General features: G+C 41.2%; 1 protein-coding gene across 2 annotated transcripts in view; it reads left to right on the forward strand.

The window, feature by feature from the left end:
- Positions 1–13,529, forward strand: part of FER1L6 (fer-1 like family member 6) — a 101,898-nt gene that overhangs the window by 86,593 nt on the left and 1,776 nt on the right. Inside the window, exons 36-40 of one of the 2 annotated variants that reach the window (XM_074353023.1) lie at positions 1,543–1,631; positions 2,107–2,205; positions 4,083–4,324; positions 6,213–6,376; positions 12,830–12,930. In XM_074353023.1, coding sequence (XP_074209124.1) covers positions 1,543–1,631; positions 2,107–2,205; positions 4,083–4,324; positions 6,213–6,376; positions 12,830–12,930 — 695 coding nt within the window. Of the gene's footprint in view, positions 1–1,542; positions 1,632–2,106; positions 2,206–4,082; positions 4,325–6,212; positions 6,377–12,829; positions 12,931–13,529 lie in introns of those variants that run through there. The other variant, XR_012502250.1, reaches the window with a different exon arrangement.

Genomic DNA, 13,529 nt, shown 5'->3' on the forward strand with positions numbered 1-13,529 from the left:
TCTTTGGGTGGGTAGGGCAGCTACTGGTGGCTACTGGGTAGAGGCCAGAGATGCTGCTGAACATCCTATTCTGTAAAAGACAACATCCCACATCAAAGAGTTATTCAGCCCAAAACAACACTGAGGTTGAGAAACTTCCCTAAAGTCAGAGTTGGATTTACTGCTTTTTCCTTTTTATGATTTGAGTTAGCCAACTCTTTCAGAAGAATCCTGACATTTGAGAAACTTCAAAACCCATCTGATATGGCCAAGACCTTGTCCAAAATCTATCAGTAACCACACAGCCCACTAGTTTTCCCAGAGAAGCAGTAGATGGAGGCTTGCCTTGAAGAATTGGCAAGAAAAAGCTGCATGGGAAAAATAGAGATCTGGGTTACAAATTAGAAGGGAAGAGAAGACAAACTTTAGCTAAAAGCTTTTGATGTCCTAGGCCCTTTACATAATCATCTCGCCTCATTAGGATGGCCATTGATTTATTTATCCAAATTGTGGCCATTCTGAGAGTGAAAAAGGACACTATTAATAATTAAGCTGATACAAGAGACACACACCAGGATTTTCCTAGACAAACAGGAGTGTGTGGGTCACCTTACCCTCATTTCTTAACACAGCTGCATGATGGAATTATTATGATCCTGACTTTTAAGCTGAAGAATTGAGGTTCAGAGTGTTTAAGTAACTGGCTCCAAGTTACTCTGCTGGTAAGTGGTAGAGCTGGGATTTAACCCAGACAGTCTAAGTCCCTTCCCAGCTCTGGACCCATTCACTGTGTAACTTGGACAAAACACAGGAGCTTGGCTGTAATAGGCCAGGAACACCCACACTGCTATCCCCCCAGTGCTGGGGCATGAACTTCATGATAGCATGTGTCAGGGAACGTCTTGGAAGGATAAACTTTCATCAGCTGTAGGAGCTTATGAATATTTCCTAAGATTTACCACCAGATGTTTGAAATCTTTTGTGCACTGTTATCCTTCACTTTATCTTCAGATGTGACTTCTTGATTAAAGGTGCATGTAAATGACTCTTTGCAGAAACCTTGGAATATAATCCTCCATTGAATTGGCTCTTCTCTTCCAAAACACTGACTCTGCTTACATTGTCCCTTCTCATGGAAATTCTCTTTTTTTTTTTTAAATAACCAAAGCCCCATGGGCAAGATATTTTCTCATTTGCCAAGTAGGAGTGGCAACATCTACCTAATGGGGATATTGGGAGAATGAATGAGCGCATGCTTTTCAAGTGCATAACACTGTGTCTACACATAGTAGGTTCTCAAGGTTCTCAAGTAGTAAAGTGTTGTTAATCCTTCCCTTCCTCTTGATATATGCTCTAATTTTTAATAAAATATAAGTTCTGTCTTTGTCAACAAATATTCTAAATATAACATGGATAATATCCATATATTGTATTATATGTACCTAATATCCATTTTCTAGGAAAGGGATCTGTTAAAACCATGAACAGTCAGTTGTCAATGTGGTAACCACCAACCCCCTGCCAAAAAAAAGAAGCTAACGAATGTCTTCTTTTCTTAACAAGGGCCGCCTGCAGATGTGGGTGGACATGTTTCCCAAAGACATGCCTCAGCCTGGCCCTCCTGTTGACATTTCGCCAAGGAAACCCAAAGGGTGAGTAAGCTGAAGCCCCACGTTCAAGGAAAGAGAGCATGGTTGCAGACTAAAAGATCGTGACCTTTGATCAGGTGTCTGGTACATGACATTGGCCAATTGACACCTGCTAATCATGCCTCACTTTCCACCTGGCCGCCAATTACAGGAGGGGCTGAGTGGTGGTGATAAGTCATTGAGGTGGTGATTGAAATGGCGGCCCCTGTCTTGTGGTAGGAGCCACTGAGTTTCAACATTCTTCAGCATTCTGAAAAATGTTGGTTAATGGAAGGAGGATCTGCTCCGAGAAGTTCATGTCCCTGGTGATTTCAGCTGGGACACTTGGTTTTGATAGAACGATGACTTTAAGTACTGATATTTTTGAACGTGGTAAATTGAGGAAGTTTATGGATTCAAAGCAATACCAGAATCACACAGACACCAAGAGACTCAGCTTTCAAGGTCTTCAACCTAAGTCTGCTTTCCCTTTTGCCAGATATGAACTGAGAGTAACCATCTGGAACACAGAAGATGTCATTTTAGAGGATGAGAATATCTTCACAGGACAAAAATCAAGTGATATTTATGTTAAAGGGTAAGATCATCAACAGCCTCCCTTTCCTTCCCGTCCTCACCTCTTTAATCCCCCAAGTAAACCTATGCTTTGGGGAAGATCCTCCACCCACATCCCACAGAAGGAGTCCATCTTACTTAGCCTTCTTAGATAAGGTCACTTTCTTTGTCAGATATTTGTCTTAGTCATTATGCTAAGAACGATTATCTCATGAAAACATTTTTGTGAGGGAATCTTATTATATAAACATCTCTTTCAGTTAAATGGTAGATGCGTAAACTTTTTAAGTGACATTCCAAATACCCTTACACCAGAAGGAACTATCGAGGTATAGTTCTATTGATGAAAGGTTAGGTGTTAAGAAAAATTATAAGCCCAAAACAAAAGCTAAAATTTACACCTTCCTGTTTGCTAGTTTTACTGATTGAAAACAGAAACCAACCTAGGACTCAGGAAACTAAGCATTTTGTCTCTCTCTCTTGTATCTTGGCTATAATACAAATGCCTTTGTAGGCTTTCTTTCAGCCCCTAGTCAGGGAGGGAGATGAGGTGGCAGGTAATCAGAAACAAAAGTGATGTAAACATGTACCCTCAGATAAAACTCATCTCAGAAGCAGGAAACTCATCTCAGTCTTGTCTTGGTATCTCTTTGATACCTTCTTCCTCACTGACACTCCCATTTCTAATCTGCCAATACGTCTTGTTCACCCACCCAAATAGCTGTCAGCTCCATCCATTCTCTCCCTCTTCACCACACCACCATCACTGTCTTCTCCTCCGCCATCTCTTGCTGGGGCCATTGAAATCCCACCATCCTCTTCCCTCCATGACTGTAGCTCCATGAAGGCAAGAACCATCTCTGTTTGCTCCCCGCCACTCCCCTAGCATTGAGCTCACTCCTTGCCTCATACCAGACACCACACATCTATTGGTTGACCAAGCACCATCTTTAGCTGAATAATTGTGTCCGTACCCCAGGTGGTACCACTCCTCTGGGGAGAGAAGGATCCTTACTCCCACTGCCCCAGGGTGGGTTGGGATGGGGGGAGGGCGATCGGCTTTCAGAAAACAAGTGGTTTGGCATTATCAGTTAGCTTGAGTTAGAAGTCCCTATTTTCTCAATAATTAATTCACTATGAGTAAAGTACTAGGAGGAGATGTATTCGCTGTAGCTTACTTTATAGCGGGCATGGATGAGAAAGACCAGATAATGAATACAATAGATCACTTGGAGTATGCAAAGCATTCTACATCTATTATCTCATATAATTCCTTAGAATTCCTATGAACTAGATACTGTCATTGCTTCCATTTTCCAGATGAAACAGAGGCACAGAGAGGTTACATAACTTATCTGTGGCTGCACAGTTAGTAAGGGGTAGAGCCAGGTGGGTGCAGTCACTCTCCTACCCCACACGCCACACTGATACAGGCCTACTGGGTCTTTGAGGCCCAGAACCAGAGGGGAGGAGGTCAATTACAGGCTTGATGTCACGGGTCTAAACCAGGCCAGCTTTAGAGGCCTCAATGTAGTGGGTGCAGAAATGGCACCCCTTGCACAGAAGGCTCCCAGGGTCAGAGGAAATAGACTATACTTTCATTTCACATTTCCTGCATTTTTCCCTCCTTACTGCATGGGGCTTCAGATCTGCCCAAGGACAACTGAAGGCAGTTCCCCAACCTGACTTAGAATGAGAGTCTTGTTTCTGGTTCAGACCCTTCGATCCTGATTTACCTCTTTCAGATTCAATGGACACTTCCATCCGAATCGAACTTATATCATCATTTTAAAACCATGATCCATGACCACAAGGAAACTAGTTAAAAATCACTGTTGATTATACTGATGCCTGAATAATGGGCCCTGAGTGTTTCATTCTTTTTCTGTCTTTGCTCAGGTGGTTAAAGGGTTTGGAAGACGACAAGCAGGAGACAGACGTGCACTACAACTCCCTGACTGGCGAGGGGAACTTCAACTGGCGCTTTCTGTTTCCATTTCAGTATCTCCCAGCCGAGAAGCAAATGGTCATCACCAAGAGGGAGCATATCTTTTCCTTAGAGAAGACGGAGTGTAAGACGCCCGCTGTGCTGGTGCTCCAGGTTTGGGACTTTGAAAGGCTGTCCTCAGATGACTTTCTGGGTAAGCCATTGGCTTCCTCAAGCTCACATTAATGTTAAGGGTTTTGTCCCAGCTCCTGGAGAGCTTGGTCTGAGTTAACCACAGGGATAATAATCTTGATACTACTTATGATAGCAAAATATTGAAACATTCCAAATAGCCATTACTAGGGAATTGGCTCGGTAAGTTATGGGGCATCCCTACGGTGGAAGATACATCTTCAAACAGACTTATGTTGAGCTTTGCTCTACCGCTAAGAGGCTGTGAATTTTGAACTGATTGCTGGTCTCTTCTGTACCTCGGTTGTAAAATGGGGATAATAGTATCACATGCCTCAGAAGGGAGCTCTAAATGTGATACTGCATTTTTTTTTAAATGGGAGGAGGGTATAGCTCAGTGGTAGAGCAGGTGCTTAGCATGCACGAGGTCCTGGGCTCAATCCCCATTACCTCCATTAAAATAATTATATATATATACACACACACACATACACAAATAAAAATAAACCTAATTACCTCCCCCAAAACAATTTTTTAAAAACTTAAAAAAATATATTGGTGCTGACCAAAGAAAAGTCTCAGATCCCCACTGAAAATGAAAGTTTCACTTCTCAGAAAAACGCACATGCATGAATTTATGCATACTGCTTCAGAGGCTCCAGACACCTTCTAAGGTCCAGTCACCAAGGTCAGGTTCAGACGCCTGGCTCTCAACACTCCCAGGAAGATCTGAAGACTGAGAGACCCTCCCTTTCCTGCAGTCTCTATTTCTCCTGTTGAGTCAGGGAGGGGAGCCAGTGCTTCATACACAGTAAGCATTCAGTAAGTGATAACCCTGCCGCCATTAAAAATATTAGAATATTTAATGATTTGGATAGTTATGCAGGGTGCACTCAGTGGAAAAAAGAGCACAGAAAAAAATCCCCCTTCGGTTAAAAATACATTTATATAAGAAAAAGAGATAGAGATAGAGATCGCCCAAGAGACAGAGAGATAGACTAACGTAAGGGTATGAACTAGTAAGTAGAGCAATGGTCAACTTTTGGGGGATGAGATTAGAGAAAATGTTTCTATTAATTTTTTGCTCATGTGCATGCTCTAAATGTTCAAGTTAACAAATACTACTTTTGTAATAGGGAAAGGCTATTGAAGAGAGAACATTCACATGGCACTATCTTACTCTGCCTTAGATTCACTCGCTGAAGATACATTGTTGAAAGCTAGTGACTACAACAAAAAAGCAGCAGACTCACAGATACAGAGAACAAACTAGTGGTTCCCAGTGGGAGGGCAGGGGCAGCATAGGGGTGGGGGAGTGGGAGGTACAAGCTATTGGGTGTAAGATGGGTTCAAGGGGAATATAGCCAATATTTTGTAATAACTGTAAATGGAAAGTAACCTTTAAAAATTATATAAAAATTTTGTTAAAAATTAAAGAAAGAGAAAATACATTGTTTAGAGCCCACTAAAGTCCTGGAGAGGAGCTACCAAGACAGTAAGACTTAGTCCCAGGCCTGGAGGATTTTAGTGGACTCAAAGTGGTGTTGGGGGGAAAGGTTCTTATCGGCTAATCTGTGCCAAGCCAGGGAAAGGCTCAAAGGATAGGCAAGTAATCCAGGTGGTCCTCAGGGAGCAGAGAAGAGGGGCAGCAGATGACACCTGAAACAAGGGCTTGAAAGTTCCATATTGGTAGCTCTGCCCTTGTCTTCTGCCTGCTGCCACATTATTAATGCTTTAAATGCACCAGACATGCCTTGGTCATATTTGTGCCCCCAACACCTAGCACATGCTGTTGAACCCATGTGGTCCTGACTGAATGACTGGTGAGGGGATGGATGAACAGGTGGGTGAATGAGGATGATGATGGCTTTTAACGCCCTCCTATAACCGTTAAGGGCATCTCTTCACAGGCTCCCTGGAAATGAACCTCAATAGCTTCCCCCGAGCAGCTAAGTCTGCCAAAGCCTGCGATCTCACCAAGTTTGAAAATGCAAGTGAGGAGAGCAAGATTTCCATATTCCAGCAAAAGCGTGTGCGGGGCTGGTGGCCTTTCGCTAAAAGCAAAGAACTCACAGTAAGTGACAACTGTAGGAGATAAGGGGGGGTGGGCGGCAAACAGGGGACCTCATGCTCTTTAAATGAGTCATTTTGTAAACTTCGAGTCAAATGCCTTGAAATGTCATAGAGCCCTTCAGGGCAAAGTTTCTGCTGAGAAGCAAGAATTTTGAAAAATTTATAAATGCATTAAGACTTCCATATTTCACCATCCTTGATTTAATAGTGATCTATGTCAGGGTAGTTTTCTATCTTCTTGGCTTGAACTTATGCCCCTGGCATTATTTTTTTCCCCAACATTTCTTGAAATTATGCATAAAGTCCTGGCTAATGTACCATTTTAATGCAACTGCTTCATCCCTTCACCCTCAAATGCAAGACTCAATTTAAAAAGTGATCTATCCTTTTAAAACTTCCTTGAGGGGATGACAGCAGAAAGCAGAGCCATTTACTCCATTCTCTGCCTTGCCAGCCTGGTCCATATTATGTGTCACGTGCTATAGGAATTCAGACCTTTCACAAATAGTGGGAAGAAAGTTTCTCCTGCTCTTTTTTTCAGCACCCCCTCCTCTCTGCCACCGTCACTCCTCTGTAAGGGAGGGTGGATGGTCCCTCCTTTACAGACGTGGTAGAAAGTTGGATGATCCCAGGATAAAATAGTGTAATGGAAAACCTCAGCCTCGGGTCTGTCACTTCCTAAGGTACTTCCCCTCCTCAAGTCTCAGGGTTGGTTTTATTTTTATTTTCCTCACTTAAATCCAATAGACTACCAGTTACTTCTCCAGCAAAAATGAGCTATTTGAGATCAATGAAGAATTGCCATTTGAGGTCTGCAACCATGGCTAGCCACGGGCAAACCTCCAGCAACAATGGACAGGAGAACTCTTTTATAGAGGGGAAGAGGAAGTTGGGAGCCCTAGAGTAAACAGAGTCCATGGCTTTTCATTGGCTGCATCATGACTGTCTCTCATTGGCTGGAGAAAAGAGAAACTCTTCTTCCCATTGGGCTCTGCTATCAGCACCTCCTTCTGGCCTCTCAACTCTATTTTAATTGAGGTTTCTGTTCATTCATTTTTACAGTTTCTGTGTCTATAGAATGAGTAGCTTGAACTGGGTACCTCCAAGATGTGCTTCCAGTAAAGACATTTTCTAATTCCAACTCTGTATGAACTCCCCTCCCGTCCCTTGAAGCCAGCAGTCAGAACATCGTTATCCTCTTATTCCAATTACCAGCAGCCAGGAGGGATTTGCTTATGGGCACTACCACCTGCCAGGCTTATTTTTAAAGCTGCTTATCTGTATAGCCAAGCAGTGTAATTTAGATATTTGGATCACACAGCTCCTAGTGTGGAATATGGCTATCTCCTAAGTGAAAAACAGCTCCAAGTGCAATTGCAAAAGAATGAGTACCCTTGGGAGAAGGAAAGGGAATATGCATTGAGCATATTCTTCATGAAACATATTCTTCATGAAATCTACAGATTTTGTGTGCATTATCCTACTAAAAGCAACCTTTAAAGAAATTACTCGGTTAGGAGATAGAGATCAGGTTTCTTTTACAGGTTAATCTCACAAGTCTACAGTTAGGTTGCCCAGGTATGTCCCAAAAGCATAACAACTAAAATTAAAAGGGAGGTTTCTTTGCCTCCAGTTCAGTGTGAAAAACAACCATCAGCATTTACTATGGCTAGACACTCACAGGCGAGGGGCTGAAGGTCAACCATCAATAAGACACATTCTTGCCATCCATAAGTTCACAGCTTAGCTGAAGAGGCTGGTAGACAGACAAATTATCTAAATAGTATGTGGCAAATTCAGATTCTCCAGGAGCAGAGAGGGGAGGTATTTTTTTTAAGACAAAGTGTATAATATGCATTTATAGGAAATTTGAAAGACACAAAAATGTCGAAAGGAAGAAATACCATCCATATGCACATAACCCAAAGAAAGCTGTTGCTAACGTTTTCACTAGTCCCAACATGCGTAGATTTTGGTTAATTTCGTAGTATAGCTACATTAAAAATAGTGCCTTATTCATTTTGCTTTACAAGGTGTTACAATGAGCATTCCCCTAAATTTTATTATGAATATTATTATTAACTCTGTATTCTCAAAATAGAAATACCAGTTTAATTATGTATTTTTCCTCAACATATATTCATTTTAAAAATTTAAGCATGCAGAGAAGTGGAAAGAATAGGACAGTGATCAGCTATATATTTACCATCTAGATTCAACATTTGTCAATATTTTGCTATATTTTGTCTATATATGTGAATATATGGATGTGACATATATATAGTACACACACACACACACACACACACACACACAGGCAGAACCACTTAAGAGTAAGATGTAGACATTCTGACACCGTACACCTAAATAGTTCCATATGTATCTCCTGAGTTAGGATACCCTCATACAGAACCACAGTGCCACCATCACATGTAGTTTAATAATTATTGCCTAATATAATTTGATATCTGTATCATACTCATTTCTTCATCTATAACAAGGATGTCCCATTGTCCTCAAAATGTATTTTATAGCTGTTTTTAAAAAAGAACAAGGTTCAGTCATGGTTGATAAGTTGCTTTTGCTTATTATAGCTCTTTGATCTATCTTATTTTAGAACAGTCCTCCACCCCATTTTTTCCCACAGGACATTATTTGATGAGGCTACACCTGATTTATCTGGTTGCTTTCTCGTGATGTAATTCATCTTGTTCTCTATACCCTGTTTTTCCCGTGAACTGGAAGTTAGGTACAACAGCTTTACCAGGTTCAGGTCGAGCATTTTTGGCAAGCATACTCACTACGTGATGTTGCTTACTTCATACTGAATCACATGCCCTCGGATGGCCGCATGGGCAGTGAGGCTGTGTTTGCTCACTTCACCGCTTTGGTGACCATGAGATCGCTTCATTGAGAGAAGGTATATTTTCTCCTTTGCTATTAGCAAGTGACCAGTGGGGTGACAGTTTGGCACCGTGGAAAATTCCTGCTCTGCGGCCACTTCTCACCCAGTGATGATCTGGATTAATTATTTCATTGGTGCTGCAAAATGATTTTTCTAACCCTTTCTTCCTTCTTTCCATCCATATTTATCTATCTATCCATCCATTCGTCCATCTATATACCTACCTACCTACCTAATCTATCCACCTTTCTATCCATCCATGATCTATTTCTTATCTATTGTCTCTGATTATATAGTTCTTTTTTTCATTTATCAGTTAGCATTCATGTGTTAAAAAGAGCTTTCTCTCATCAAATGGGAATATATCATAGTCACCACCTCCCCTAAGAAAAAAAATGCAGGATAAACTTAATTCTCTCCATTATCTACCAAGTTCTGAATCAGGAATTGGTGTTAAGAATCACCTCTAGTGATGATAAATGAGATTTTTTTTCCCCTCTTGCTTTATTTTTCTTTGTATCATTATGGACTTATGAATTTAAAAATCCATGTTCACTGAAAGGAAAAAGTATAATCACTCAGTAGCAAAAAAGACCTCTTGCACCCAGATCCTGGTTTCTAAATACCAGTTCCTACTAAAAGAAACCAGGCATCTCTGGAGAAATGGTGAACTCCAGGTCTGGGGCAGATAAATGCAAGATAAGTCTGGGACACCTCATTGTGACAGACAGGACAATTTGAACATGCAAAAAAATAATAACTATGCTTTGTGTGTTAAAGCTTTTTCTGTGTTTTGAATTATTTCCTTAATTTAGCTACCCAGAATTGGAATTCCCAAGTCTAGAGGTATGACTATATATGGTAATACGCACACACTCACACACACATATGTATGTGGGCATGTACATATGTGTGTATATATGTATACGTATGTGTGTATGTATGTGTGTATTCCTCTTCCTACAGGAGTTTGCCAGTGTACATCCCCACCATTAATGCATGAGAATGCCTCATCTCATGCAAGTGCAAGGTGTCTTTTAGGAAGCAATAGTTATCGCTGAAGAAGGCAAGTCCTTCCTGAACACAGTCACTTCTCAGCCTCCCCCAGCATCCACTCTCCAGGCTCAGTGAGGTTTGAAGCCCATAAACAATGGATGCAATACAACAAAGCCAGTCTTTTCAGGACCTTCCCTTATCATTTTCTTCCATCCATAGATGTCATTAGGTTAACAGATAGTTTCTCAAACTGTCCGCTTTTTCTAGCTCTGATTTCAAGTTACATTTGGAGCATATTATTAGCTTAAGACCTCTCCTTGGTGCTTGGTTGAATACTGATGATTGAAATGGGACATGGAACCCTCTGTGTGGAGAGATATGGAATGAGGAGCAACGCCTATCAAAATATGTCAGTAAACACCTTCCCCCTGCCGCCTTTGTGATACCAGAGAACTGCTTTGCGACCACTCAGGCAGAGCTGTGACAATGGGGACAAGGTTCTTCATGATATTAACTCATGACTCCTGTGCCTCAGGCAGAATTCATTTCATATTCTCTGCCTCTTTTTCCCCTTTGCATTTTTTTTTCCTGTGGGAATATGGTCTGTGGGACTTATCTGGCTATTTTCTGAATGGGCAGAATATATTTCTCGTTAAATTATGTGTTTCTGTCCATGAAACAGTGTTGAGGTTAACAACTATAATTGTGCAAGTGTTTACTATTCACCAGGCACTGGGTTGAGCACTGTGTATGTATTCTAGCGTTTATTTTTCAAAGCAACCTTCTGGGGTACATGCTCTTAACATCCCCAGTTGGGAGGCAGCCTACCATAATGGAAAGAGCATGAGCTTTGGAATCATACAGACCTTGGTTCAAATTCCAGTTGGTTGGCTTATTACCTATGTGACCTTGAGGAAGTTATTTGATTTTTATGACTTCGTTTCTCCATCAATAGAAAGGAGACCTACTTCGCTTGCTACTGTGATAGATAGACAGATGATAGATAAAAAGAACAAACCTGGGACCAAATGGGCATTCAATAAATCATTGCAATCACAGTTAGGGTTATATTACTATTACTGTACTGTAGCTAGATGTGTAGAGGAGTGACAAGAATGGATAGACGCTTTGGATTCTTTCCTGGTTTTCAAATACTTCCTGAGTGCCTTTATGTGCAAGTCATTGCCTGCGGAGCCAAGATTTCTCAATAGGATTGAAGAGTACATATATGCATATTTTTAAGGAACATTTCTGGGCCATAGGAATTTAATGCCTTCTGAATTGGGTCATGGCACTAGTCTAATGAATGGATGAGACCACTTAGATTTGAACTCATGACTTCACTTGTAGTAAAAGCCCACTGCACTTCTCTCCTAATTCAGACAATCCTGCCACTGCCTCTCCTCTCCAGCTTCAACCTCACCCCCACATACTCCACTTCTTTCTCATTTTCTCCCATGATTACATTTTCATGACAGCAAGTAATCAAACCTGTCTGTTAAGAAGTCCTGGCTTTTTCAGGGTGAACAGATAAGTTAACATAAGACCATTGGTTCATCAGAATCTTAGATCTTCTTACTGGGGTAGAAAATCAGCTCTGCCTCAGAAGTCAGGTAATGCCCCTGCACATATGATTCAGAAAAGACAAGCTTTAACGGCGATCATAGGTGCTAAAGTACTTTGTTGCTGCAGTGAGTCTCCTCCCAGTTCTGTGTCCCTCCTATCACCTTGAATCTTGAGCCACAAAACCAAAGGAGGCAGGAGAGAGACAGGGCGTCTTCTACCAAGAATGGCAGCTCCAGATCAAGGACCCTATTTTTCTTAACTGTTAAGTCCCCGGGGCCTAGAATAGTGCCTGGCATATAGGGGGCCCCCCAAAATTAATGAATGAACAAGAAAGGATGACTCTCACCTTTTGCAGAGGTCCTGTCTCATCCTTTGATAACCCAAGACTTACATCCGTGCCACTAACTTTGGCACAATAATCTGAAGAAGCTTATGACTCAGTTTTCAAACTAGAGATGCTGTTTCTTATTGAGGGAGGAGAAGGAGAGAGAATGCTAATAAAAGGATAATTCCAAAAGACTTAGAGGGGACAACAGAAACAAGGAAGGATGACAGAAAAGTCACTTGGCAAATGTAGGGCCATACCCACCCATCTCCTCTTGAGAGTCATTGACAGAGAAGACGGTGTCAGATTCAAAAGGGTTCTGCCACTCAAATAATTAGTCCACTTTCTGATGACTGTGTTCTATAATTCATATTACTCCTGCAGATATTAATAGTACATGTGGCTGAGTATGTGTGTGTCTCTGTGTACCTGTGGGACCCTCTCTTGTCACAAAACTTCAAGAGTAACATCATTTCAGGGCCTTTGTTATCTGTCCTAAAAATGGCTTATCTCAAGACTAAAAAGCTATTTCCTCAAAATAAAACAGCAGGATAGTCAATCCTTCCTGATTTCCTCCCATGTGATAACACTTCTTCTAGAAGGTTGGCATTGCCCCCAGTAGTTCTTTGTGACTAGAAACTGAGAATTTTGTCTTTGTGTAGGGCAAGGTTGAAGCTGAGTTCCACCTTGTTACGGCAGAAGAAGCTGAGAAAAATCCTGTTGGAAAAGCCCGAAAGGAACCAGAGCCCCTGGCTAAGCCCAAGTAAGTGAAGCCATAGGGGAAGCATCAGAAACAGGAAAGGCACTTTGTGGTCCTCATATCAGAGGATGAAGGCTTTCTCCAGAGGAGCCCTCTGGGAGAAGTGAGAGATGAGGAGGCAGTCAATAGGTACCATCCAATCCATGTAGCTTTTTGTTTCTGTAATTGAAAAATATTCTAAAAGCATTACAGAGTCTGTGGCAAATGGAGAGAGCACATTTCTATAATACTAGCACATAAGCATTTGAAGAATAATTTCATAATTTTTTCTACTAATTTTTTCATGTGCATGTGAATTTCACGTGAATTTTTTTTCTATTCTCTCTCTACTCATGCATACAAACTGTCTTCATGTTTCATTTATCCTTTGCTGGAAAATTTTGCTTCATTGCCATAGTTGTCAGAATTAGGATTTTTTAAATGGCTGTGGAATAGTCCAGACTTGATGCCCGTAATAGTCGGTTGCCACCCCATAACTGGATATTTAATTTACTTCAACCTTTTTCCCATTATTATAAGATAGTGAAAATGTTTCCTCTTTATAAATTACTTTAAAATAAAATAAATTTCTAGAAGTAGAATTACTAGCAGAAACGGTCACC

This window comes from Camelus bactrianus, chromosome 25, assembly GCF_048773025.1.
Source record: "Camelus bactrianus isolate YW-2024 breed Bactrian camel chromosome 25, ASM4877302v1, whole genome shotgun sequence".
In the NCBI taxonomy this organism is placed as follows: Eukaryota; Metazoa; Chordata; class Mammalia; order Artiodactyla; family Camelidae; genus Camelus; species Camelus bactrianus.